General features: G+C 41.9%; 1 protein-coding gene across 3 annotated transcripts in view; it reads right to left on the bottom strand.

The window, feature by feature from the left end:
• Window positions 1-27,338, bottom strand: part of MTMR14 (myotubularin related protein 14) — a 121,290-nt gene that overhangs the window by 1,554 nt on the left and 92,398 nt on the right. The window contains exons 18-19 of one of the 3 annotated variants that reach the window (XM_070936760.1): window positions 13,081-13,224; window positions 11,255-11,342 (exon numbers count right to left, since the gene is read on the bottom strand). The exons of 1 other annotated variant lie outside the window; for it this stretch is intronic. In XM_070936760.1, coding sequence (XP_070792861.1) covers window positions 11,321-11,342; window positions 13,081-13,224 — 166 coding nt within the window. In that variant the 3' untranslated portion in view covers window positions 11,255-11,320. Of the gene's footprint in view, window positions 1-11,254; window positions 11,343-13,080; window positions 13,225-27,338 lie in introns of those variants that run through there. One more of the 3 variants, XM_070936758.1, reaches the window with a different exon arrangement.

Raw genomic sequence — 27,338 nt, 5'->3', positions numbered from 1 at the left:
GAACGCTGTTCAGGAGACAGGAAGAGCGACTCGTGCTCTGTCCTGCTGGCTGAGCTTCCCATCCAAGAACTTTGGGATGAAACCTGCTTGGCCCCGTAGCTCCAATATTAGCCACGCACAACTCTTCCCTCCACCAGGCTTGAGTTGGGAGCATCCCTTTCCAGAGTGGGAGGAGGAGGAGGAGGAGGAGGAGGAGAGGAGAAAAACCCAAGGATTTCCAACTGCACCTCAGAGCATAAATCTATTCCCTCCTCCCTGCCATTCTGTGAAAAGCCAGGAACCACAGGAGAGGTGCTTTATGTGCAGTAAGGCCACGGTTTCCCTTCGGTGGCTTGCCTCCCCTCCATCTGATCTATGTACTAATGTGGGGGGGGGGGGGAGACAGTGGGAAGGGGGAGGAAGAAAAGCAAGCAACTCATTCCAGATGAGAGAAACACTAAGGGAGATTATAGTTCAAAGGCATCTGTTCTAAATGTCTTAAGAAGAAGGGGGGAAAAAAAACATCTTTATTGTGTTTGAAGATGCAGCTCTTCCTTCTTTCTCGCCAAGAGAATCAGGCCTTCCTCCCAAGAGGTCATCCCAAGGGTATGGCACCAACCTGCCCATCAAAAATTCCCTTTCATCGCCCCAGTGTTTCGCAGGCTAGAAACCGGCACTGTTAATTTGAATGGAAGCAGTAGAAAACCACCCACTGCCACCAGCTTCGAGTCCGGAAAGAGCAGCGAGAGGATACGTTGGAAGGCTTGGATTAAAAAACAAAAACAGAAGTCCAAACAGAATGGCAGCCAACTGGGTTTGCTATTTATCCTGTCAGCTTCACAAACACAGGAGTCAGGAGAGAGACAGAGACAGAGAGAGAGAGAAAGAGAAAGAGAAAGAGAAAGAGAATGCGAAAAAAGGGATTTATCTTCCAGCTTCCCCATCGGGACTGCAGGATTAGCAGATGGAACTCCCTGTTACAAGATGAAACATTTCAAAACAGAGGTGGTATATCGGAGTATTTCATGTCACAAAATCCTCTAGTCTAATTCAAGGGCCTACTCAGCAGGTACAAATTCTTTGTATTGTCTTCCAGTAAAACCAGAGGTCAATGTCCATCAAAGATGATTAGGGGACTGGAGGCTAAAACATATGAAGAACGGTTGCAGGAACTGGGTATGTCGAGTTTAATGAAAAGAAGGACTAGGGGAGACATGACAGCAGCGTTCCAATATCTCAGGGGCTGCCACAAAGAAGAGGGAGTCAAGCTATTCTCCAAACAAAGCACCTGAGGGCAGGACAAGAAGCAATGGGTGGAAACTAATCAAGGAGAGAAGCAAATTAGAACTAAGGAGAAATTTCCTGACAGTTAGAACAATTAATCAGTGGGACAACTTGCCTCCAGAAGTTGGGAATGCTCCAACACTGGATGTTTTTAAGATGTTGGATAACCATTTGTCTGAAGTGGTGTAGGGTTTCCTGCCTAAGCAGAGGGTTGGACTAGAAGACCTCCAAGGTCCCTTCCAACTCTGTTATTCTATTCTATTCTATTCTATTCTATTCTATTCTATTCTATTCTATTCTATTCTATTCTATTCTATTCTATTCTATTCTATTCTATTCTATTCTATTCTATTCTATTCTAAATAATACCTCCTATGCTTATCCCAAACCCTTAGAGGATTTTCTGGATTCATATCCTCTATGAGGGGGATGCTGTGGCCAGGAAGATCTTGGTACAGTTTCAGCTCATACCCCACTGGTGAACAGGATGGATGGAAGACAATCATTCCTGACCTTGTCACCTTCTAGCTACATGCAGCTACCCTTGAAAAACCCCTGGAAATTTCAGCTGATCCAAAATAGTGTGGCCCACATGCTTATTGGCCAGTCTCAAAATAACATGCCACATCACTGCTGCATTGGTTACCAGTGTATCCCTAAATGTCATATGCATGCTTGGTTGCTATACGGCTTGGGAGTTTGGGTAGATACGGCAGACCACTTTGACCAAATAAATTCTGCCCACCCAACCCTTGATGACCGGAGAGTGCTTATTCAAGGTCTCCTCCTTTCAAGAAGCTCAGCAGACTAATTAACATCCACTTACATCTGCTGCCTGCAATTATTGCAAGTTCAAATCTCACCAGGCTCAAGGTTGACTCAGCCTTCCATCCTTTCTAAGGTAGGTAAAATGAGGACCCGGATTGTGGGGGCAATAAGCTGACTTTGTATAAAATATACAAAAGTATGAAGGCTATTGCTTAACGCATTGTAAGCCGCCCTGAGTCTCCGGAGAAGGGCGGCATATAAATCAAATTAAAAAAAAAAAAAAAAAAAAGGAATATGATGGAACAGGAGGAGATTCCTGTAGAGATTTCCTTCCTAAGTAATAGCCTATCTCCCCCCAAGCTGAAACGGCCCATTCTTAGGGTTTTCTAGAAAACTGTAAAGGCCTTCTGAGACCTTTGTCAGACAAAGTTTTATTATATCATTTTATATGCAATCAATCGATCAGAATAGAGCTGGAAGGGACTTCGGAGGTCTTCTACTCCAACCCTCTGCTCAAGCAGGAGACCTTACACAATTTGAGACAAGTGGCTGTCCAATCTCTTCTTAAAAACCTCCAGTGATGAAGCACCTACAACTTCCGAAGGCAAGCTGGTTAATTGTCCTCACTGTTAGGAAGTTTCTCTTTAATTCCAGGTTGCTTCTCTCCTTGATTAGTTTCCATTCATTGTTTCTTCTCCTGCCCTCTGTTCCTTTGGAAAATAAGCTGGCCTCCTCTTCTTTGTGGCAGCCTCTCAAATACTGGAATACTGCTATTATGTCACCTCTAATCCTTTTTTTCTGTACATTAGCCATACCCAGTTCCTGCAACCATTCTTCATACATTCTCCATGCCTTTAATCATCCTAGTTGCTCTTCTCTGCACTTCCCCCAAAGTCTCAACTTTATTACACATCATAAAATACATTAACACATATATCATATAATGTATCACCTTCAACACATACACATGCAGAGTAATATTACTGTATATTACTATAAATTATAAACTGTCTAGAATCCAATAGAGGCAGGGTATCAATTCAATAAATCAATAGAAATAAAGATCTACCCACCCCCAGAGGTTTCTCTCCCCCCCCCCCCTTGAAGAAAACCATTTCACTTATTCACACTAAATACAGCATCTGGTTTCCAAGCACATTTCTTCTTTGTGGGGTTCTCCAAACCTCTAATGAAACTGATTTGTAACAGGACGTTCACAGCAAAACTTCAAATGCTACAGAATTTGCTTCTCTTTTTCACTGTTATGGCTTTCATGAGCTCCCATCTTTTCCTCTCAAGATGTGCCTGGAGATACACCTATCTACCAACTGACCAAAACGATTAAACATAGGATGGTGGGTTCTAAAAATCTTTTGTCAAAATGGTCTTCTTAGGGACCACAAGATGCTTTTTCTCCCAGGCAAAACTACACCTCTAATTCCTATACCGGGGGTCGGCAACCTTAAACACTCAAAGAGCCACAAAGGTCATAACTGGAAGCCCCCATTCAATTCTGGAGTCGACCGAAAGTCCAGTTCCCCCACCATAGAGTCTCCTCCTAGCGCGGCGTCCTTTTTCCTCTGCTGACTGGAAGTCAGTTCCCCCACCAAAGAGTCTCCTCCTAGCACGGTATCCTTTTCCCACTACCTGTCCTAACCAAAAGCCCTATCAATTGTGGAACTGACCAGCAACAGGGAGCCACAGCAGAGGGATGAAAGAACCACATGTGGCTCCAGAGCTGAGGGTTGCTGACCCCTGTCCTATACTGAATTCATCACTCCAGATAGGGGCTGGCCTACAGGTAAGGTACATTGTAAGGCAATTGGGAAGGATTCATAACTTACCAAGAGCACTAATGGACCTTCCTGAATTAAACCTCCATGGAGCAGATATGGGAGTAAAACCAAAAATCTCAAAGAGGTAAATTTACAGGCGATCCTTGACTTAGGACCACTGAGCTTTTGAGCCCAAAAGGTCCATTGCTAAGCAAGACAATTGTTAAGTGAGCTTTGCCCCATTTTACAACCTTTCTTGCACAGCTGTTAAGTGAATCACTACAGTTGTTAAGTTAGTAGCACGATTGTTAGGTGAATCTGGCTTCCACATTGACTTTGCTTGTCAGAAGGTCTCAAAAGGTGGTCACATGACCCCAAGATACTGCAACCGTCATAAATACGAGTCAGTTGCCAAGCGTCTGAATTTTGAACACGTAACAGTGGGGATGCTGCAACCGTCATAAGCGTGAAAAACAGTCATAAGTCACTTTTTTCAGTGCCACTGTCACTAAACCAATGGTTGTTAAGACAAGGACTGTTTGCATTTGGAGCAACAGATTACGCTGCCCCAATGATAGTGAGCCCTTTGGGCTCAGGGTGTCAAAAATTCAGAAAATGCCTCACTTGACACTCCTGTTGTGTCACTGCCCCAACAAAAGAGAAACACCTCTTTACATATTCATTTACTTTTTTTAAAAAAAACAGTCCAATCAGGTGTGATCCTATGGATTATAGAAATAAATAAAAAATAATTGCAAAAATGAAATATGAGCAAAATAAATTTATTTTCGGAGTGTCCGGAGGCTGCGTGACAGCATACCCCATTCCCGCGTGGCTTCTGAATATCATGGGAGAACAGGGCGTGCTTTCAAGAATAGTTGTTGTTGAGTGTTGGTGAACGCTGCCATGTCACCCAAAACATCTCGATATGTCACTTTTGGCACATGTGTCATTGGTTCGCCATCACTGACCTACCATATCCTGCTGGATTGGGATTGCAGGCTATAAGAAGTCTAGGAGTTTAGTTCCAGCTCAGCTAAAAGGCATCAGTTCAGGAAGATGGACAATGAACGTTATCAACCCTTCTTCAAGGCGGGTCTCGGCAGATTCTCTGATTTCAACCTCGGCACAAACTGACCTACATCATCTCAGTTTAAAAGGCTTTTCGGGAACAGAACACTTTTTTTCCAAGCTCCATGTTGTCCGTTTAAGGACAACTGAGCTGCTACTGTCGCATTTTCCGCATCTGTCTTTCCAGTACTGGCTCCTTGGAAAAGACTTGCCATTCAGAACACAACAGCTGCTTTCCCTCTATGCAAGGCCTAGCATTATAAGATAATTACAATACTGTCAGCTTAGGAAGATGGGGATGGGGGGAGTGGTTTAAAAAAAAAAGGAGAGAGAGAGAGAGACAGAGAATGAGAGAAAAGGCAGAATGATGCCTTTCGGCATACTTTTTTTTTTAATGGAAAGACATAAAATGGCTTATGAATCAGCTATGTGGGACTTCAGAATATGGTTCTGAATGAGGACACCATGTCCTGATAGCATTTTGTTTACACCAGAGGCATCTCTTCTCCTGAAAACAGAGGCTAAAAAGAAAGGAGCGCCAACTACATTCTCAGTGCGCAGATGCTCTCCAACCTGCAAGAACCAAAAAGGGACTAATGGACTCTCTGATGGACTTAAAACATTTCCCACCCATTCCAGATGAACGTAGTCTGCAGAATATTTAAGGGGAAGAGTCCTGCAGGGATGAAAACCTTTAGGTTTTATAAAACTTTAATAAGATCATACTGCATCCAGTTTTGGTCACATTACAAAATAAAGGATGTTGAGACTTTGGGAAAAATAGCCAATAGCATCTAGACTTATATACCGCTTCACAGTGCTTTCCAGCCCTCTCTAAGCGGTTTACAGAGTCAGCCTATTGCCCCCAACAATCTGGGTCCTCATTTTACCCACCTCGGAAGGATGGAAGGCTGAGTCAACCTTGAGCCTTGTGAGATTCAATCTGCCAAACTGCTGGCAGCTGGCAGCCAGCAGAAGTAGCCTGCAGTACAGCATTCTAACCACTGCGCCACCACGGCTCTTGCAGAGAAGAGAAACTAGGATGATTAAAGGCCTGGAGGCTAAAACATATGAGGAATGGTTGCAGGAACTGGATATGGCATATTCTCTGGATATGAATCAAGAGAAAAGAAGGACTGGGGTGATATGACAGCAGTAATCCAATATTTCAGGTTCTGCCACAAAGAAGAGGGGGCCAATTTATTCTCCAAAGCATCAGAAGGCAAGACAAGAAACGATGGATGGGAAGTAATCAAGGAGAGAAGCAACCTGGAATTCAGGAGAAACTTCCTAACAGTGAGGACAACTAACCAGTGAAACAGCTTCAGAAGCTGTAGGTGCTTTAGGCTTATTAAAGGAGGTTTTTAAGAAACGACTGGACAGCCACTTGTCTCAAATTGTATAGTCTTCTGCTTGAGCAGGAGGTTGGACTAGAAGACTTCCAGGTCTCTTCCAGTTCTATTCTAATTGAATGGTTAACCATCACCTCCTCTTTGACTGCTGTTTGCCCCAACAAAGGGTCTCTTGGGAATTCTAAGTTTCTCCTATCTTAGCTTATTTCTATCAACAGCCGTCTCAGGATGCAATGAAAATAATAGTTTCTTTGTTTGACATCTTAGTCAATAAACAGAAGCAGGCTCACTAGCAGCTCTGCCCAATCTTCAGTTTGCTGGCCTATTTATGTAGGACACTGGAAATTGCACATAGGCTCCTGATCCCTAGCAGTTTTTCCAATGTTTCCAGAATTTCAACGGACTGAAAGAGGACCTTCTGTATGTAGATTGATTAGATTCATACTTTACTTCAGGAGCCAAAGGTGATGGACATATAACATGCACCTCTAACATTTTCCTCTCACAACTGTCAGTGAGATTGGTTAGATAGCAAGACAGACTAACCTAGTCATCCATAGCTGTGGGATTAGGGACTTGAAGGCTCATACTTTAACTACTATATTTCATTAGTTCTCTGGGATCAGCTCCTCGAATCATATCTGTGCTCTACAGACTGATCAGAATATCAACAGCAATGCCAAACCTGTCAAACTGAAGGCTTCAAAGGAACCTTGTAGGGTCCATAAATTCCCTAAGAAGGATTACTGCATTTGGTTCTCTATTCTCTATACAGAAAATTAAAGATGGAGAAAAAAAGTATTCTTATTTATTTCACTCACTTCAGTTTTTTCTCCTACCCTAACATCTGGCTCACTGTAATCTGTTTTAGGGGTATGCCTAGCATCTTTGGTAGAAATATTTTGAACCCCCCAAAAAACTCGTGGATTCCGAGGTGGCGCAGTGGTTAGAGTGCAGCACTGCAGGCTACTTCAGCTGACTGCTAGCTGAAGTTCAGCAGTTCAAATCTCACCGTTTCAGGGTTGACTCAGCCTTCCATCGTTCTGAGGTCAGTAAAATGAGGACCCAGATTGTTGGGGGCAATATGCTGACTCTGTAAAATCGTTTAGAGAGGGCTGTAAAAGCACTATGAAATGGTAGATAAGTCTGTGCTATTGCTATTGTTATTGCTATTCCAAAATGCTGTTCATTTTGAGGTCAGAACCAGGGGTGAAATTCAGCAGGTTCTGACAGGTTCTGGAGAACCGGTAGCAGAAATTTTGAGTAGTTCAGAGAACCGACAGTAGAAACTTTGAGTAGTTCGGAGAATTGGCAAATACCACCTCTGGCTGGTCCCAGAGTGGGATGGCAATGGGGATTTTGCAGTATCCTTCCCCTGGAGTGGGGTGGGAATGGAGATTTTGCAGTATCCTTCCCCTGCCACGCTCACCAAGCCACACCACGCCCACAGAACTGGTAGTAAAAAAATTTGGATTTCACCACTGGTCAGAACCTAATATTTTTGATTTCATATTGGAGCAAAAGGTAGATATTTTGAGTGGTGATATTTCAAGCGATGTCATAGAAAAGAGATTGAAAAGGGGATTCCAACCTCAACATGTGCCATTTTGAATACTCTTCCTGATATTAAGTTTTGGAACAAAAGACTGAACCCATTTTAAATTTTGTTTTAATGGAACTCAGCAAACTCAACCAGCAGAAGGTTTTGAGTTGCGTTTTGTTCTTTTGCTCAAACGAAACCATGTTTTTCAACATCATCCACATCCTTAGCCTGATCCTATGTCAATCTGCACATTATTTCCTTTCTTCTTATTTGCTTGAGTTTATGGATTGCTTTAATCCAAGCAGTTAATAGTTCTTCAATACATGAAATTTGTGTGCATTTTTCCCCAGCCTATGCCCTTTTTAGTGCATATTTCACAGGATATAATTTTTTACACAAGTATTTTTTTCTCCTGTATGTTTATGCACACTTTCCTCAACACATTTTTTTTGTGCATATCTTTTTTTAAAAATTGCGAACAGCATAAAAATACTCAAAAAGGTGGGTTTGGGTCTGTAAGTTTGCATACAGATTCAGAGGTGTGAATCAGGGACATTCACATTAAAAAATGGAAACCAAACTAACTTCTCTAAAGCAGGATAGTCTAAACAGACAGAGTTTAGACAGAGTCTAAACAGGGTTCAACCTGATTAGGAGAAGGATGCCGAAGCAGAATCTTGCACTCCTCAACCATCATCTTCTTTCCAGGTAAATAATCCAACGCTAAATTGTTGGGTTAATGATATACTGGAGCACCTTATGGTAATCCAGAGCTTCATTGTTTTAGTATGAATGCCGCCTTCCATAAATCAAATATCCCAGAAGTCATTATCCTAAGGCCACCTCTTCAGAATGACAGAATAACAAAGTAGCCTTGGAATTTAATCAATTCCAATTTTACAACAGAACACAAGCATCAAAACCTGAAGCCCTTGGAGGAGGCAGCGAGAAAAGAAGGAGATGCAATTATCTGAAGCAAGAACAATGCCACTCTTCCCATCTCACAAATTTGTAAGACACAGCCGAGAGAGGTCAATGCCACCCAGATAGATATTGAAGATACCACTCAGCTTATCCTAGCTGTGCTGAAGGTAGTCTATCTTCTGCTTGCATTATAGGCCGAGCCATTTTTCTTTTTTGAATTACTCTTCTTCAAGAGTAAGAGTATTATGGTCTGTTAATTTCTTCTCGAAAGACTTTCCTAACTCAGACTCATCAATTCTTCATTACAACGTAGCACTTCAGCACTGCAAGCCTCTCAGACTCAAGAGGATAGCAACTGGAACTATCTGTTGCTCAGACCATCCGTTCTATTAGTAGGGTACAATATGCTTGTGTACCAAAGCTACAATGGCATGCCCGTGTTTTGATTCCCCTTGGTCCTACGTTTCAATAAATCCCTTAGAGCGGCGAACAGAACCTGAAATAATATCTATATGGTAAAAATTAAATGTAATATCTTTCTGAAAAACTGAATGCATACTTACTATTATTTAGGTGCAATAGTTAACCTACATTAAGATAATTCCTTCGGAACAAATAATAACTTCCAAGTCACAATCTTAAGAATCCTTCTGTTCTTGTTTTGGGAATTCCCCCCCCCCACTCTTCCTTGCAGAATTCTTCCAGATCAAAAATATTCTTGGGTCACTGCACGTTTGGGACCTTTCAGTCCTGTTCAAGTCCGGGGACTCTGAAGGACATTGAAACCTTCATGTTTGGAGATACATTTCAGGTCATTCTTTTGCTGAAAAACCCAACTTCTTTTCAGCTTTAAATTCTACGCTGGCCGTAGGAGAGCAGTTTCTTAGGATATGTGATATTTAGATGAATCTATTCATCCTTTTCATCCACAGGGTATTTCCTGTGCCACTGGCTGCCACACAACATCAAAGTATAATACAATTAGCCCCATGCCCAACAACTGACAAATTCTTCATCCTTTTTTTCTGCAAGAATATTGAGTGTGGCTATGGGTGATACTATTGTTTCATCAAGCCAATCATTTTATTCTAAAACATTTCAGGCTTATCAAAGTTTGGATAGAGAAGGTTAATTGTGGGTCAGGGTTGTATTGTGGGGTCCTCGCTGCTCTCTGAGCTCGGTTGGTTGCTGCAGACATTTCATTATCAAAAGGGTAATGAAAGGGCACGATAGCAGTATTCCAGTATTTCAGAGGCTACCACAAAGAGGTGGGAGTCAATTTATTTTCCAAAGCACCGGAGGGCAGGACAAGAAACAATGGATGGAAACTAATCAAGGAGAGAAGCAACCTGGAATTAAAAAGAAACTTCCTAACAGCGAGGACAAGTGGAACGGCTTGCCTTCAGAAATTGTGGGTGCTTCATTACTGGAGGCTTTTGAGAAGAGACTGGATAGCCACTTGTCTGATTTGGTATAGGGTATCCTGCTTGAGCAGTGGGTTGGACTAGATGACCTCCAAGGTCCCTTCCAGCTCGATTTTGATTGATGGTAACTTCACTGGTACAAGGTTTTATCTTCTGCATGCTTTAGACAATTCTGTTTATGATGAAGTTGGCGAGGAAGTTTCCTTCTCAAAACTGTCCTACATAGATCATTGTATTGTATAGGTCCGTGATGGCGAACCTATGGTACGAGTGCCACAGATGGCACGCGGAGCCATATTGGTGGGCACGCGAGCGTTGCCCTAGGTCAGCTCTGGCGGGCATGCGTGCGCCGGCCAGCTGATTTTCGGGCCTTCCGGAAGTCGGCAAATGAGCCATTTCTGGCCTCCAGAGGGCATCTGGGGGGGTGGGGAAGGCCGTTTTCGCCCTCCCCAGGCTCCTAGAAAGGCTCTGGAGCCTGGGGAGAGTGAAAAACTGGCCTTCCGGTCCCACCGTGCCATTGCATGCCAAAAGCGGGGGGAGTGCAGGGGGGTCGCGCGCACATGTGCGGTGTGTGTGTGTGAAGCGCATTGAATTATGGGTGTGGGCACATGTGTGCGCGACACCCCTCCCCTGCTCACCCCCCCCTCTTTTGGCACATAATGGCAAAAAGGTTAGCCATCACTGGTATAGGTAATGCTGTAAAATGTGGACTTGTTGACATGTATTCCAGCGTCAGCTGGTTTTTTTTTTGGAGTCACTTGTGGGTTCAGTTTTGCAGATATGGCCAGTTTGGGAGCAGTTCTAGCAGATATCTTTCTTGATGTTCTATATATTGCCTTGATTTCAGCAGTTCCACACAACTCCCATCTCCTAAACACACTTCTTTCCCTGAAACTGCTAGCTGAAGCATTTAGATATTTTTCTTATAACCACCCCCTATTTTGTAAGAGTCAGTTCCTTCATTTTCAAATGCTCAAACAGCTACTTAGGGAAACTCACAGTAGCAGACAATAGACAGAACAGCAATTACAAACTGAGGAGTCAGAAGTTTCAGAGAATTTGTGGCTCACCTATGGAACAGTTATTGTCTTTGGCTAATAATAGGCTTAATAAATCAGTCACCTTTTTGGGCCTTCTCAGTAAATTTAAAAAGTAGCAAGGAATCAACTGGAAAGGGTGCCCAACAATTGCACTTCTCAGTCACCGTTTTCTTATTCTGAATCTGTAAACGGCACACAAATAGTGAGTATGCATTCAGATTTGCAGAAAGATGCTGTGTTTTTCTTTGTACCACCTACAGATTACGTTCGCTTCTACTTACCTAGGGATTATATAGGTGGTTCTCAATTTATAACCATCCATTTAGTGATTGTCAGAAATTACAATGCACTGAAAAAAAAAGTGACTTATGACCATTTTCCACACTTACAACCGCTTGCAACATCCCTGTGGTCAGGTGATCAAAATTCAGATGCTTGGCAACTGACTCATATTTATGACGGTTGCTGTATCCCAGAGTCATTGCAATCTTCTGACAAACAAAGTCAACGGGGAAGGCAAATTCACTTAACAACCGTGTTACTGACTGCAGAGGTACACTTAGCAACTGTGGCAAGAAAGGTCATAAAATGGGGCAAAGCTCACTTAACAACGGCCTCGCTTAGCAAGAGATATTTTGGGCCCAATTGTGGTCCTAAGTCGAGGACTCCCTGTGACTGAAAGATAACATTTGAGAAGGAGGCCCAATTTTTTTGCGCGCGGCTGTAGAACGCAGGATCGAGGACGATGTGGCGTAAGAGGTCCTGCAGCAGTTTCAAATCATATCTTTGCACAATTCCTTCCCATGGAGGGGACAGGAATGGCAGCATGAGGAAAAAAAGGGCTGCGATTTAACTAATGCTGGTGAGATGCTGCAAATGTGGATGGTGAGCAACGGTCAAGAGAGGCTTCGTGATGATGGGCAGGTAAAGAACAAAGCCTAGCCTGTATTGGTGTTACAGATGGTTTTTCTCAAATGCATTTTCCAAGCATCTATGAGCACGTGGATGGCTATTTGCAAAGGGGGATGAGTGGCTAAGTTGCCCTCTAAAGAGGCAAAAACAGGCCATCTCGTAATACTTATCCTGACCTGCCACTTAGAACATTACCTTTCAAAATGAGATACATTTATTACGGATCTGGTTTCCCCCCCCCCCTTTTTGAAGCACAATGTCTGCAACAGTTCTTGACCAAAATACATAGGATTGGATTGTAAGAATAGAAAGGAAAGATGATTCCACTGACTGCTTATTCCTTGGCTGGCTTTGTGAAGGACCCTGGAAAGAAAGAGAAGAGAATCCCTATGCCTAAGAAGAGATACCTTAGGAAATAATCCGAGGGAATACTTTCGCTCAAAGATGCAGCTTAAACAAATTAAATCCTGAAATGAGGCTCGCAATCTCAAGGGCTGCATGGAAGAAGTTAATAATGAGGAAGGCTGGGTTAAATAAAAAGCCCACGCTGAAAATCAATGGGTGCTAAGAGCAGTTGGTTGTGTGCCCCTAATGGGGCTTGGGAGGACAGAATTTAAATTTGACAGGTATGATCCAAGCATCCAAGGTCTACTTACGGTACGCCAAAAAAAAAAAAAAAAATGATGGATGGAAAAGTCCACAGGTATCGGAGGATCACATGAGCTACATAATATCTGGCCCCAGGACTTGAGGAAAAGCCAATCTGATTGCCAGCCAAGCTCTGGTTTTCCTAGGCATGGATTTGTAAGAAACCCTTACCCTATGACCAATGAGCCAGCAAGCCTAGATTGACCGTATCAGTCTTGACCGGTAAGTGGCTCCTGAGGATCCTTAGGAAGATGCATTTTTCCTGGACTGGTTCTTTTAATTCTAGGATGCCCGGGACTGAACCAGAGGCCTCCAACATGCAAAGCAGGGTCCTTCCACTCACAGATCTCAAGCACTTACAAGGAACTGTTAGGGAGCTCATCTGGGAAGCTGCAAAGAGAGGAGGAGTCAGTCTGCTCCTGTATACTGCCGCTCCCTGTTACCAGCTGCCAGCTGCCAAAGTCGGTGGAAATGGAGGATCCGGGAAGGGAAAGGTCAGTTGATCTGAAGCAGAGAGAGAGGAGATGATGCAAATCAGTGGCTTCGTTCAGGTCTTCTGCTAAAAAAAAAAAGGTTCACTGGCGTTTTTTAGCGCCTTAAAAGTTACACGGCAATGCAAATGGTCAGCAGGGGCATTAAAAAAAATAAATGAAAAAGATACGGAGGACCACAGAGCCCATGGAGCTTCCCTTCTAAGAGTGAAAAGACATGCCAAAGAAAAGTGCTCTAGTTCAAAGCAGGTGAATTGAGCCAAACCAGTCAGTGGTTATCTTGGAGCTGCAAGATCCAATAGCCATCATGCTTAAGAGCCCAAGAAACAGATGTTGTGTCCCTACAAGTGCATACCCACACCGTGTCATACAGGCCAGAGGTCCCCCCCCCCCCCATCGCTCAAGTCCTTTGCAGGGCACAAACTGAGCTTTATCCGGCCCTTCCCAGCCAGAGGAGAGCTCCCAACCTGAAGCAACATTCCCAGTTTTCTGGGAAACAACAGCCCTTCCCAGACAGGACTTGGATTGCAAAAAGCAGGCATCTGAGCAGGTGGAAGGCAAAAAAAAAAAAAAGAATTTAAGAGGTAAGAAGGTGATTTGGTGGCAGCAAAGTGGAGAACTCTTCAGAGCGTGTGGATCTTCATCTTCATCTTCTTCTTCCAACAAGATACTTTTCAAATCTGTCATCTACGTTCTTCCTGTCGTTCCAGAAGGCAGAGCTAGTTGGTATACTGTGTTAGTATTAAATAATAATACAAGCCGGGCATATTTGGATGAAGTAAAGCCAAAAGAAACACAGAAGCATCGATTCTGCAATAGCAAGCTCACAAGGAGAGCATTTAAAAAAAAAAAAAAAAACCTTCAGAATATTTATTTCAATTGACGCCCACAAATTTGATTTATAGTAATACTGGATGCCTTACCTGAACGGAACAATCCAGATTAACAATTTGAAAAGGTGACTATAGTACAGATAAACTATTGGTCTTCAATTTTTAGCAGGTGCCGCTTTCACACATCTCCCCTTGCTATCCTACAATATTGCCATAGGTACAGTAATTGCCATTTCTGACAACAGAAGCTGGAAAAGCAATGTGCTTTCAAACTTTTTATTGAGTCCAGACCACTGCCTGGATAATGATGATTCACTGATCTAAGATGCAAGTACAGCTAGTCCTCGACTTACGACCACAACTAAGCCCAAAATTTATGCTGCTAAGTGAGACATTTGTTAGGTGAGGTTAGGTAAATTTTACATTTTACAATTTTCTTGCCGCAGTTGCTAAGTGAACCATTGCAGTTGTTAAGTTAGTAACATGGTTGTTAAGTGAATCTGGCTTCCCCATTGACTTTGCTTGTCAGGTTCACAAAAGATGAGCACACGTCACAAATATGAAGCAGTTGTCAAGCATCTGAATTTTGACCATGCGACCATGGGGATGCTCCAATGGTTGTAAAAGTGTGGAAAACGATCGTAAGTCCCTTTTTTTCCAGGGCCGCTGTAAGTTTGAAAGGTCACTAAATGAGCTGCTGTTAAGTCGAGGACTACCTGAATTAGCTTTGTATTTATTGACTCTTGGACTTTTCAAGGTTATAACTTACCAACGAGCATAAAAAGCTTTTCAATCCCCCCCCCCAATGGCTTATCCAAAAACATAACTGACGGGGCTTAGGTAATGGATAGGATGCAATTTGTCGTAACGGCTAATGGGATATTTCCCTGAAATTCCCCATCCATGGTCTCCGGAATCTCTGAATCCAGAACACTGAATCTCCACATAGGCACTGTGACTAATAGTAACTGATGTTAGTTATCAGATGGCATCCATTCTGACTTCCTACATGCTAAGACCAGGAATCTGTTGGCAGCCTTTTTCCTTGGATCTTTGCAAGGATAATTCTGGAGGAGAAGTGGATTTGTCTATAAAGAAAAAAAAACCCATGCCAGGAGGGAAAAGGGACCTTCACAGTCAACTTTGGCTAAATCACAAGAGAATGATTTGTGCACACGCGTTCGCTATCGCTTTATTTGTAGCGTTAATAAAATTGGGGGGAAGGAAGAAAAAAAGACATGTCTAGAAGGCCGCTTCCCTCTGCTTTGAAGAGGTTTACGCAAGAGCTCTGAAAACCGCACTTCCCTTGAAGAGAAGGAAAGCCGGCAAAATCTTGCTTACAAGGAGCTGCTTAACTGAACTGAAAAATATGTAAAGGAATGTGGGTTTGACTGAGAGAAAGTGAAGGGAAATGTTAAGCAGCTATATAAAGGACGTCTGGATCTTGGGAAAATAGAAAGCTTGAAGAAGAAACTTAAAACACAACTCCTGGGTATAAAACAAAATAAAGAGGGGAGGGGGCCTTCTGACAGGCTTTCAAGAGTCTATTACTACCCCAGCTGCAAGACTCCTAATGCTTCCTGTTTCCTGACCTTGCCCATCTCAAAGGGTTGACAGTGGGGCAGCATTGCGGGAGAATCGGCTGAACAAGGAAACCTGCGTGTTGGGGAAATTGATGGACCAGATGGGGGTCAGGCGTTAATGGCTCCCGGAAGCAACCAACACACCAGCACAAGGTTTCTTTCATTGAAGTCATAGCAACCGTCTCCTCCTAGTGCAAGGGTAGAGGGCCTTGCGATTGTTACAACAAGATCGTCTTGGGAGGAGAGGAAAGAGGAGTCGCAAATGGCCGAACTCAGAGCAGAGAAGAATTATTCAGTGACCGGAAGAAGCACTCGTGTCCTGGGACTGAGATAAGAGAAATGGAGGTCGGCAGGGCGGGGAGGATTAGTGAGGAAGGTTGCAGGCAGCCAAGAAGACTTCTGCAATAGGGATGGTAGAAAAGGCTGTTTCATCTGAGAGGAATTACCTCAGATGGAGTTAGCAACAGGTATAGTTCCCTTGATTGTCAGAGGTCTAGATCAGTGTTTCCCAACCTTGCCTATTTTAAGATGCGTGGACTTCAACTCCCAAAATTCCTCAGCCAACATGGCAGGCATGTGGCTGGGGAATTCTGGGAGATGAAGTCCACACATCTTAAAGGAGGCAAGGTTGGGAAACATTAATCTGGACTGTCCCACCTTATAGCAAAATAACAAGAACAAATTAATGGGGCAGGAATAAAGGGACTGAAGAGCTGTAGATAAGACTAACGTCATTCTTCTTCTTCGTATATAGATATATATTCAGTGGTAGGATTCAAATTTTTTTGCTACCGTTTCTGTGGGCGTGGCTTGGTGGGTATGGCATGGCATGGCATGGCTTGGACATGGCAGGGGAAGGATACTGTAAAATCTCCATTCCCTCCCCACTCCAGGGGAAGGTTACTGCAAAATCCCCATTTCCTCCCATCAGCTGGGACTCAGGAGGCAGAGAATAGATGGGGGCGGAGCCAGTCAGAGGTGGTATTTACCGGTTCTCCGAACTACTCAAAATTTCTGCTACAAGTTCTCCAGAACTGGTCAGAACCTGCTGAAACCCACCTCTGTATATATTTCTCCAGACATAATCAAACTTTCCCAAAAATCTGGGGCTTCCCCTTGTTTTACATTCTGACAGAGTTCACACCAGAGAGTTTTGCAATCAAGCAGTCCAATTTAGAACTATAATTTGTAAAGTCAAAGGAAAGCCAGTGGAATGCAAAAAGCGGAAATCAAAGAAGATACTGCTGGTTTCTTGATCAGCAAATCAAAAGAAAGAAATGCCAAAAATCTGGCACGTGCACTGGACACAGCCAAAGATGAAAAACGAAAGGCCTTAGAAAAAAATAGATTCAATTGCAAAATTTTACTACTGTCACAGCTTGCTGTATTTCGATCCAGCTGTGCTGCTCAGACTACGGAATCTAATATCTGAGTAAGTGCCCTGGGATGTTCTGCTTTCATGAAAAAAGGAAGGTTACAACAAGTTTCTAGTCCATAAGATTTTAGAAAAGAAATGAAGAAATAACATTGAGAAATTGAGAAGATTGTCTATGAGACAAGCTTGATGTGCCCAGTTCATTTTCCTAGAATTAGATTGTCTCGTTGTTTTCTTGCCCATGTACAAATTACTGTAAGGGCTCAGCTTGAGGGTATAAGAAATCAGCATTCTTGTTCTCAGAATAGTTGTTCAAATACTTCTGGGAAGCATGTCAGAGGTGAAATCCAGCAGGTTCTGACAGGTTCTGGAGAACCGGTAGCAGAAATTTTGAGTAGTTCAGAGAACTGGCAAATACCACCTCTGGCTGGCCCCAGAGTGGGGTGGGAATGGAGATTTTGCAATATGCTTCCCCCAGGAGAGGAGGGAATGGAGATTTTGCAGTATCCTTCCCTTGGAGTGGGGTGGGAATGGAGATTTTGCAATATCCTTCCCCTGCCATGCCCACCAAGCCATGCCCACAGAACCGGTAGGGAAAAATTTTGGATTTCACCCCTGAAGCATGTGTATGTGTAAGCAACAGCATCTTCCATTCATGTACCACAACAATGGGCATTAAGAGATAATAAGTATTCTTAATGACTAGCAGCCACTGATTATACACAGTACATTTTGTCCAACTTCCCTTTTCAAGCTATCCAAATTGACTCAAACTATAATAATGGAGAGCAGCAAATCTGTAGTAATAGGATTGAGAGGGATATGTCAGAGTGGAACTGAAATAAAAGTTGATGAAAAGGAAATCACAAATCCTGTGAAAATGGGGGGAAATGGTAAAGCTGCAGAAATAGAGGATGTAATTGGTGGAAATGTTTAAATATGGATGTGGTTTGCGTATGGAGCCGCTGTAAGACTTACTCTATGTGTGCGTGTGTAGAGATAGAGAGTGAGTGAGAGAGAGAGAGAGAGAGAGAGAGAGAGAGAGAGAGAGAGAGAGAGAGAGAGAGAGAGAATGATGTTGATTGGAAAAATGTGGTGCAAAGATCACATAATTCATAATCGCAAAAACTACAGGAGCATTACAGGTAGTTCTCATTTAATGACCACAACTCAGATTGGCAATTCTGTTGCTAAGCAGGGAGGGGGATTAAGTGAGGCACAGGAGAGAATGCCTACAGAAATCACTTTCCTGTGGGATAATGCTTTATTTTGATTTTTTTTTTTAAAAAAAAATAAGCTTTTAAAATTTGGATACCAGAGGGAACTAAAGATTAAACTAAACTAAAGAAAAAGACCACATAAATTCAACCTACAATTATAAAATGTAACAAACTACTTTAATATTAAACATTAAAGAATATTTTTGAATAATGAATTGGGAAATTAATTTGAATAGGTCTGTGATAGGCTGTGTCTAAAAGATTTTATGGAAGAGGAAAAACTTTTATCAGACAAGGCTACGGCTGATTTGAAAGTGGATTTAAAAATGGCAAGCCACAAAATGGAATATAGAAAAAGATGGTACATTGGATATACAAAGGAAAGCATAGGTCTTAATAATGAAAAAGGATACACGGTACAAATAACAAACCAAAAAAGTGACTTGGATAACTTCCCTATATTGGATTTACAAAAGAGGCTTGTTAAAGTTTTGAAGAATTTTGTGAGAAGGCACAAAGAAAAAAATGAAAAGGAATCAATTTTCTATAACAGTATTTGAAGGGATTAAAGATTGTGAGAAATAAAAGGAAGAAATATAGCGTTTAATCAAGGTTAAAATACATGTTATCTCTGGCAACTCTTAACAGATTTTTACTGACACCAGGACTGAAATGATATCGCTTTATGGATTAGTTTATAGATAAGAAGAGATGATATATAAGGAAAAAATGATTGCTTGTTGTATTTTAAGAGAAGGCGATAAGGATAAAAAATTTTATACTTGCTGTGATGAAGGTGAAGAGCCACTTCTTCATACAGGTAGTCCTTGACTTACAACACTTCACTTAGTGACTGCTCAAAATTACAACTGCACTGAAAAAAGTGAGTTATGACTATTTTTTACCGTTACTTTGAAGCATCCCCATGGTCATGTGATCAAAATTCAGACACTTGGCAACTGGTTCATACTTTTGACCATTGCTGTGTCTCGAGGTCATGTGATCATCTTTCGCAACCTTCTGACAAGCAAAGTCAATGGGGAAGCCTGATTCATTTAACAACCATTGTTACTAACTTATCAGCTGCAGTGATTCACTTACCAACTGAGGAAAGAAAGGTCATAAAATGGGGCAAAACTCACTTAACAAATGTCTCACTTAACAACAGAAATTTTGGGTTCAATTGTAGTAGTAAGTCGAGGACTATTTGTATATTTCTTTTTCTTCTGTCTGTTTTTTCTTTTCTTTTCTGCACTTTCTATTCTTTTTCTACTTTTTTTCAGTTTGCCTTAATTTTTATTGTCTGTAATTATAAACTTTAATCAAACTACTATTAAAAAAAACCAAGAAAACATGCAAATGCAATTGCAAATTGCAATTGTGGTCTATCTAATGAAGAAATGCTTCTTGGAAGAATGGAAATTGGCGGTGTATTAGTGCCTATTCTTGCCCACTATGCTATATGGAAGTGAGAGGACAGTAGAAGAAATATACTAGTATGTTGAATGCACTAGCAATGGGGCATTTGAGAAGTGGATGTTGTAAAACAAGAGGAGACAGGTTGAAGAATGTATAGTTGCTGAATTAACATAGATCCAATTTAAAAATAAGTGGCCAATATAAAAGAAGTTATGATAACATGGGTGGGTTATTTTTGAGAATGAACAGGTGGTGAATTTTTTTGCAATAGAAAGTGGAAATTTGTGAATGTAATTGTTGGATGGAGGTGATGAGATGCTCCAAAAGCACAAAGACAATTTGTATGATGTGATGATTGAAGGTGGTACAGCAAGACTGTAGAAAAGTACAGCCACTTCCATTCTAAAACACCTGGTTACACCCTGTAGGCACCTCCTTAATTTAAAATCATGTTTTCCTGCATCACGCAGCTACTATAAAATGCTGATAGAAGAATATCTGTAGCACAGGATTGAACTGTGGGGACCTTGGTGCTCTCTAAGCTTTCTTGTAGAAGAGTCATTACCCAACTAGTTAACATCTTAAAGCCACTAGTATATAAAAAAGAAAGCAAATCCCACCCACCCCTTCTAGCACTGATGATGTTAAGCGGTTGGGTAATAAAATGTCTGCAAGAAAAAAAAAACCAAGGGCCCCACCATAAAAACCCAGGAAAGGGAAGTATTGGAAGGTGCTCGCACTTGCTCCGAGAAACTTTTGTGATACTGGATCCAAAGCATTGCCTATTTGTAGGAAGTAGATGAGAGACAAGACAAATTTCACTTGAATGATCTGAAGGTTTTCAATTTGTTAATAAAAAGTCACGGCCATCTTTTAGCAGCAGGTTATGTGTATGATACTAGGCAATATTCATTGGTTTTCTTCAAAGCATTTCCATCTGAACTTGAAGGCGTTAAATTGTTAATAAACCTTAGAAAAAGCTTTTTCCATCGTTAGTTGCTTCATCTCCTCAGACTCCTTTCCTAGCTTTCTATATCAGCTCAAGCACAGGTAGCTGACCTACATCTTCTGTAACGAAGACATCTGTTGTCTGATTAATCAAAGGATTAATTCAGTTTTCTACTGCCTTCCATTAGTATTCCCATGTCATTCAGCTGCTCAACCATCTCCCAAGCCAGCTCCCTGCTCTGATTTAAGGATTTTGTGTGCTGGATTTAGCTTCATTAGCAATATGTTCCTTTATAAAATCTCTCTGTATCTCTTATTTATTTATTTATTTATTTATTTATTTATTTATTTATTTATTTATTTATTTATTTATTATTTATTTTTATTTATTTATTTATTTATTTATTTATTTATTTACCATTATCATTATCATTAAAGAAAGTTGCATTTCTTTTGCGCAAGCTTGTACTCATTGTTCTTCTTGTCCTTTGGGCATGCCTTAAAGGCTATTTACTATAGAGCAATTCCCCCCCCCTGCCCCCAACTCAATAACTTCAAGATGTGTAGACTTCAACTCCCAGAATTCCCGATGCTTGCTGAGGAATTCTGGGAGTTGAAGTCCATAGGCCTAAAGAAACATTACCAGAGAACAATTCTGAAGAGGAGTTCTTATTTTCTTGACCTGACCTGTGAGCTTCTTAGAAGCACTTGGCTAGTCAGTCTGCAGTAGAGAATGTTCTACTGGAAACCCTTTAAGGTTGATCTAGCAAGGTTCTTGCTGAACTGGGGATCATTTCAATTTACAGCTTCTTTCCTACAACTGCAAAGCACATATGTTCTTGCTGAATACATTTTGCTGAGATATGATGCTGTGGTGTACTCCTCCTCTCCTTTTCTTTTTAAATCAGGTCATTTCTCCAAAATAAATAAAAAATGTGTTGGAATTCTTCAGGTTTTCTAGCTTGAATTATGTATATCAGTATAGTGCTCACTACTGAAAAGGAGTTCAGTGCCATTTATTTCTCATGCCATGTCCTAGGCATCTCTCCAGATTCACTGTTAACTGTTGTGGCTATCTAAAAAAAAACACAATACTAATGATATGATATATGATATATGATATATGATATATGATATATATATATATATATGATGTTAGTACCTCCTTGATATGATCAGAATAATAGACTAACAGAGTTGGAAGGGACTTTGGAGGTCTTTTAGTCTAATCATCTGCTCAGGCAGGAGATCCTACTCCATTTCAGACAAATGGTTATCCAACATCTTAAAAACTTCCAATGTTGGAGCATTCACAACTTCTGGAGGCAAGTCGTTCCTCTGATTAATTGTTCTAACTGTCAGGAAATTTCTCCTTCGTTCTAGGTTGCTTCTCTGCTTGATTAATTTCCATCCATGGCTTCTTGGATGGAAAGATGTATTTTACCAGTTTGTGCAGCAACAACAACAACAACTGAAGTCACCCATTACAACACTTTATCTTGGGATTTCATCTTGAACATTTCAAGGGGCCATCAAGAAATGTCCCATATTAGTTGTAGGATTGCGCAACGCTTTGGATTCCATATGCAAAAAAACGCTTTGGAGCGCGTAGGAATATGAACGCAGCATCTCTCTGAAAAACACCTTCAAGTGGTTGGGTCTCACTTTGAGTTCACGAAAGATACCTCCTTTCCTGTGATCCCAGGAAAGGAGGTATCCAGCCGGTTCAGACCAGTAGTGACGACCTATGGGTGAGCCCGCCCATCCACCTGGGTGCAATCCCGTCCTATATCACTGTTTTTTTGACACCGTATGCATGTGTGGACGGCGTGCGCAAGCGAATTGCTGTGTTGTTTAATGTCATATGCATGTGTGGATGGTGCATGCGAGCGAATTGCTGTGTTGTTTGACATGGCATACATGCGTGGATGGCGCGCGTGCACATTTCCGGTGCTGGGCGAGCCGGTTGCTACAGTATGTGACGCCCACCTCTGATGCTGACAGCTATGTAGTTAAAACATATTTACGTAAGTGTTTGAGATGAACATAGCACTGCAACAATCCCAGCAAGACTGAACTTTTTCTACTCTCAATACATTTTAAAGAACAAAATATAAGCACTGGTCTATTTTAGTTTTATTTAAAAGATGGCTGGCCATCTTTAGAGCGCAACTCCGGGCAGCTCACAACCAAAATAAATCCACAAGAATTACAAAAAACAGAAACGAACGTCCTTGTTATGACGTCTTAGTCCTAAGACTGCCTTCCCTACAACAAATCCACTTTGGATGCAAGAAACATTCCCAGGCCTCTTTCCCAATTTCATGCTCTCAGCACTTTTCCTTTGGGAGCTGGTCCGCTTTCCATTTCCTATGTTTCTTTCTTTCTTTCTTTCTTTTTTTTTTTTTTTGCTTTCAGATCCTCACTAAGCTTATTGTGTAACTACATTTCTTCTGTTGTTCTCTCATTTTTTTTCCCCCCCTCATTGAAATTCTTTGCAAGTTTGCTTTTAGTTAGATACAGTGGTGGGATTCAAATAATTTAACAACCGGTTCTCTGCCCTAATGATTTCTTCCAACAACCAGGTTCACCAAACTGCTCAGAAAGTTAACGACCGGTTCTCCCGAAGTGGTGCGAACTGGCTGAATCCCACCACTGGTTATATCCTTTTTTCAGGATGTCCCACCCTGTCTTGAGCATTCTTTTTCCAATCTATTTCTCCTATTACAGAACCCAACTTGTAAATTGCCCCAGGTTTATGAATATTTACTTAAAAAAAAAAAAGTCCACAATTCACCTCTGAACACATCTGGCATAAGTTTCCTTTAAAAACAAGATCTCTAGCATTACATGAACACTTTCCTCCAATGCTTGTGCTATTTTCACTTCCTTAATAAAGAATTCCCTATAGGTTACAGGTAGTCCTCCACTTACCAACAGTTCATTTAGCGACCGTTTGAAGTTACAACGGCCCTGAAAAAAGTGACAGGACCATTTTTCACCCTTACGACCGTTGCAGCATCCCCGTGGTCTCGTGATCAAAATTCAGGCATTTGGCAACTGACTCATATTTATGACGGTTGCAGGGTCCTGGGGTCATGTGATCACCATTTGCAACCTTCTGACAAGCAAAGTCAATGGGGAAGCCAGATTCATTTAACAACTGGGTTACTAACTTAACTACTGCAGTGATTCACTTAACAACTGCGACAAGAATGGTTGTAAAATGGGGCAAAATTCACTTAACAAATGTCCCACTTAGTTTTGGGCTCAATTGTGGCCGTACGTCAAGGACTACCTGTATATCGTTAGTTTAGAACAGGGGTCAGCAACCCGTGGCTCTGGAGCCACATGTAGCTCTTTCATCCCTCTGCTGCAGCTCCCTGTTGCTGGTCGGCTCCAGAATTGATAGGGCTTTCGGTTAGGACAGGCACAGGAAAAAGGACGCCATGCTAGGAGGAGACTCTATGGTGAGGGAACCGGACTTCCGGTCAGCAGAGGAAAAAGGACGCCGCGCTAGGAGGAGACTCTATGGTGGGGGAACCGGACTTCCGGTTGGCTCCAGAATTGAATGGGGGCTTCTGGTTAGGACCTTTGTGGCTCTTTGAGTGTTTAAGCTTGCCTACCCCTGGGTTAGAAGGTTATAGCTTTAGTCTCACAGGTTTCTATCTACTAGGTATAGGTAAATAAAGAACTGGGTTTGAATAAACCTCATTGTGTTGTCTTTGGACTTGGGCCTGGCAGCTGACGAGAAAAACCATAAGACCACCAAAATTGCTTTAATTCATTTTTTTCATTTAACTAAGTTGCACTCAACATTATTGCCTAATTAATTCACTTGGATTTCTAAGCAGATGTGAATCATTTTGGCACAAAACAACAATTCCTCCCTTTCTTTTGCTTCCATTCTTTTTGAACCTATGATATCCTTTCATTGCTATATTTTCATCATGGCAGACAGCTCTCCAAACCTCTTTCAGACTGTAAAATCAACAATGCTTGGAAGACAAACAGCTAAGCCTGTTTAGGCCTGCTGAGTATTTAGACGGGACGCCAGGAGGGAGAATCGGGGCTGTACCTTAGGCGGTGTGTGTGTGTGTGTTTGTGCGCGCGCGGACGCCTTAGACTTAAGAGTGTTGGCTGCTGGCGACTGCCTGGAATAATCCCTGCATTTTACTTTACAAGCTTGTTTTGGAAGTGGTTTGCCATTACCTTCTTCCAAGGCAATTGCGGTACATGGAGGAAGTCCAAGAAGGCACAACAAGTCAAATTTAGTTCAAACTAACCGTTGCCTTTGCTTTATGCTCGTTTTCATGGGTAGGTTTCACTTACCTGTAACACCGGTTCGCTGCACACGCGCCCGGCCTCGAAAACATGCCTAAATATCACAACTTGGAGCCGGGGGGGGGAGGGGGGCAGCCGTGATTGCCGCTATTGGTTCGTTTGAACCAGTCCAAACCGGCTGAATACCTCTGCTCATTTTGTTTGCCAAACTCTTGAGTCCTAGGTCATAGACCGGTATTTTTCAACCTTGGCCACTTTAAGTTGTGTGAACTTCAGCTCTCAGTATTCTGGAAGTTGAAGTCCATACAGTTTAAAAGTTACCAAAGTTGAGAAAGACCGACCTAGAAACAATGGAGGGCATGGTCTTGATAAGCCTCTGATTTTTTAAATCTTCAAAGTCAGTAGTTGCTTGTCTTTGCGGTGTCATTTGTCTCCACGTGGATTAATGAGAAGGGTACATTGTCAGAGGATTTATCAGCCTTGGGAGGTGTTTTGGAACAACGCTGAGCCTTGCTCTGTGTTTTCCATGTCTCCTGAAGCCTGCCCATTAAAGTTAATTACAGATCTGTAAATACCTTTCAGTCCTACAGCAAAGGCAATCAAGCTTGTGTTAAGGCATCTCAGGCAATCGTATTCTGCCCCAGAAGCCTCAGCAAGCTGAACAAAAACTAGAGAGGAGTTAAGGAGTACAGTGGAACAACAGACCAAAGGAAGGTCTAACAAGAACGTAGCAGCTAGCAGCAGATGCTGTGGAAGAGGTATTTTCAACAACTGGCCCCTTTGTAAAGAAAGACTAAAATACTTCTCTGTAATTCTACTACCAGCACATAGCTGTGAATTATCAGTTTTCCTGCAGCAGCTCAACTGCTTTCCTGCCAAAATTTATGGTCCTCTGAGGCAGCGTGACAGTTTTGGACTGTGCCGTTAGCTGGATAGTCGGATTTTCAGATCAGAATCAGAGTTACTAGACCTGACTGAAGAATCCCAAGTCTCTGTTTCCCTGATATAAGGATTGCTGCAGTTTAGGGTTTTGGGGAAGCTTGCCTCCTGCTCATCTCCAAGACACATCTGACAATGTATCTTCAGCCACAGGCACACCTCACATTTCATGATTTGATGGACCTGGTCAGCTTTATTTCAACTCCTTATAGTAGTGAGCTTTGTTACTTGTCCCAGCTTTTGCCAACCTAGCAGTTCGAAAGCACATAAAAAATGCAAGTAGAAAAATAGGAACCACCTTTGGTGGGAAGGTAACAGCGTTCCGTGAGCCTTTGGCGTTGAGTCATGCCGGCCACATGACCATGGAGACGTCTACGGACAGCGCTGGCTCTTCGGTTTTGAAACGGAGATGAGCACCGCCCCTTGGAGTCGGGAACGACTAGCACATATGTGCGAGGGGAACCTTTACCTTTATCTTTTATAGCTGTGAGTCACCAAGTACTACATTTTTTTCCTCAAAGCAAATCCATTTCTTTTCTGGTATGTGTGTGTTAAGGTTTCAGAAATTAACTGTGCCAGTAAGTTACATTACCCTATGTTCCATATTCTTTGCACCCAAGTGCCTTGGGAGTTTGAATCTTTTCTTCAGACTAGAGAAAAACCCAGACTGGAGAAAAACTTCTGACTTGGGACAGTGAAAGTCAAGCACCAAAAAAAGGAGATAAAACATGCAATAGCCAGCACCTCAGAAAGATATTCACATTCCTTTCATACTTTATACCGAACTCACATGACCAATCTCCCTACAGATGCTTAAAACAGATATCTAGCTTGGATGAAAGGGAATTTCAGAAAGAGCGATAGGTAAGATTTTGCTGCAGTGATTTGCCAAAACAGTTGAGTGAGCATCAAAAAAAAAAAAAAGTGTCTACTTTCAGATGAAAAATTAAACAGCTTGGCTCCATGCTACATTTCTATTGATGGTAAATCTAGCTGCACATATTGCTGGTACTGTATCTCAAAACTGAGATGTGTGAAAAAATTAATGGTATTCGTACCAATATTATACAAAAAAAGTGACTAAATTAGTGCATCAGGAAAATGCGGTGGACAAAGTATACTTGGACTTCAGTAAGGCATTTGACAAAGGAGACCACAGCCTACTTCTTGATAAGATAGAAAAATGATGGATAGACAGTAGCACCACCAGATGGATTTGCAGTTGGCTGACCAATCACACTCAACATGTAGTCCTCAATGGAACTATATCTACATGGGGGAAAAAAAGCAGTGGGGCACTCCAAGGTTCTGTACTGGGGCCAATTCTTTTCAACATATTCTGACTGATCTAGATTTAGATAATTAGATTTAGGGGACTAGAGGCTAAAACAGATAAAGAACAGTTGCTGGAATTGGGTATGTCTAGTTTAATGAAAAGAAGGACTAGGGGAGACATGATAGCAGTATTCCAATATCTAAGGAATTGCCACCCCCCTTCCAGAAGAATCAAATATTTTGAGAAATAT

Source organism: Pituophis catenifer, unplaced genomic scaffold, assembly GCF_029215685.1.
Source record: "Pituophis catenifer annectens isolate HBS135680 unplaced genomic scaffold, rPitCat1.0.hap2 SCAF_2, whole genome shotgun sequence".
NCBI classification, from domain to species: Eukaryota; Metazoa; Chordata; class Lepidosauria; order Squamata; family Colubridae; genus Pituophis; species Pituophis catenifer.
This window is presented reverse-complemented; position numbering and strand designations above follow the sequence as displayed.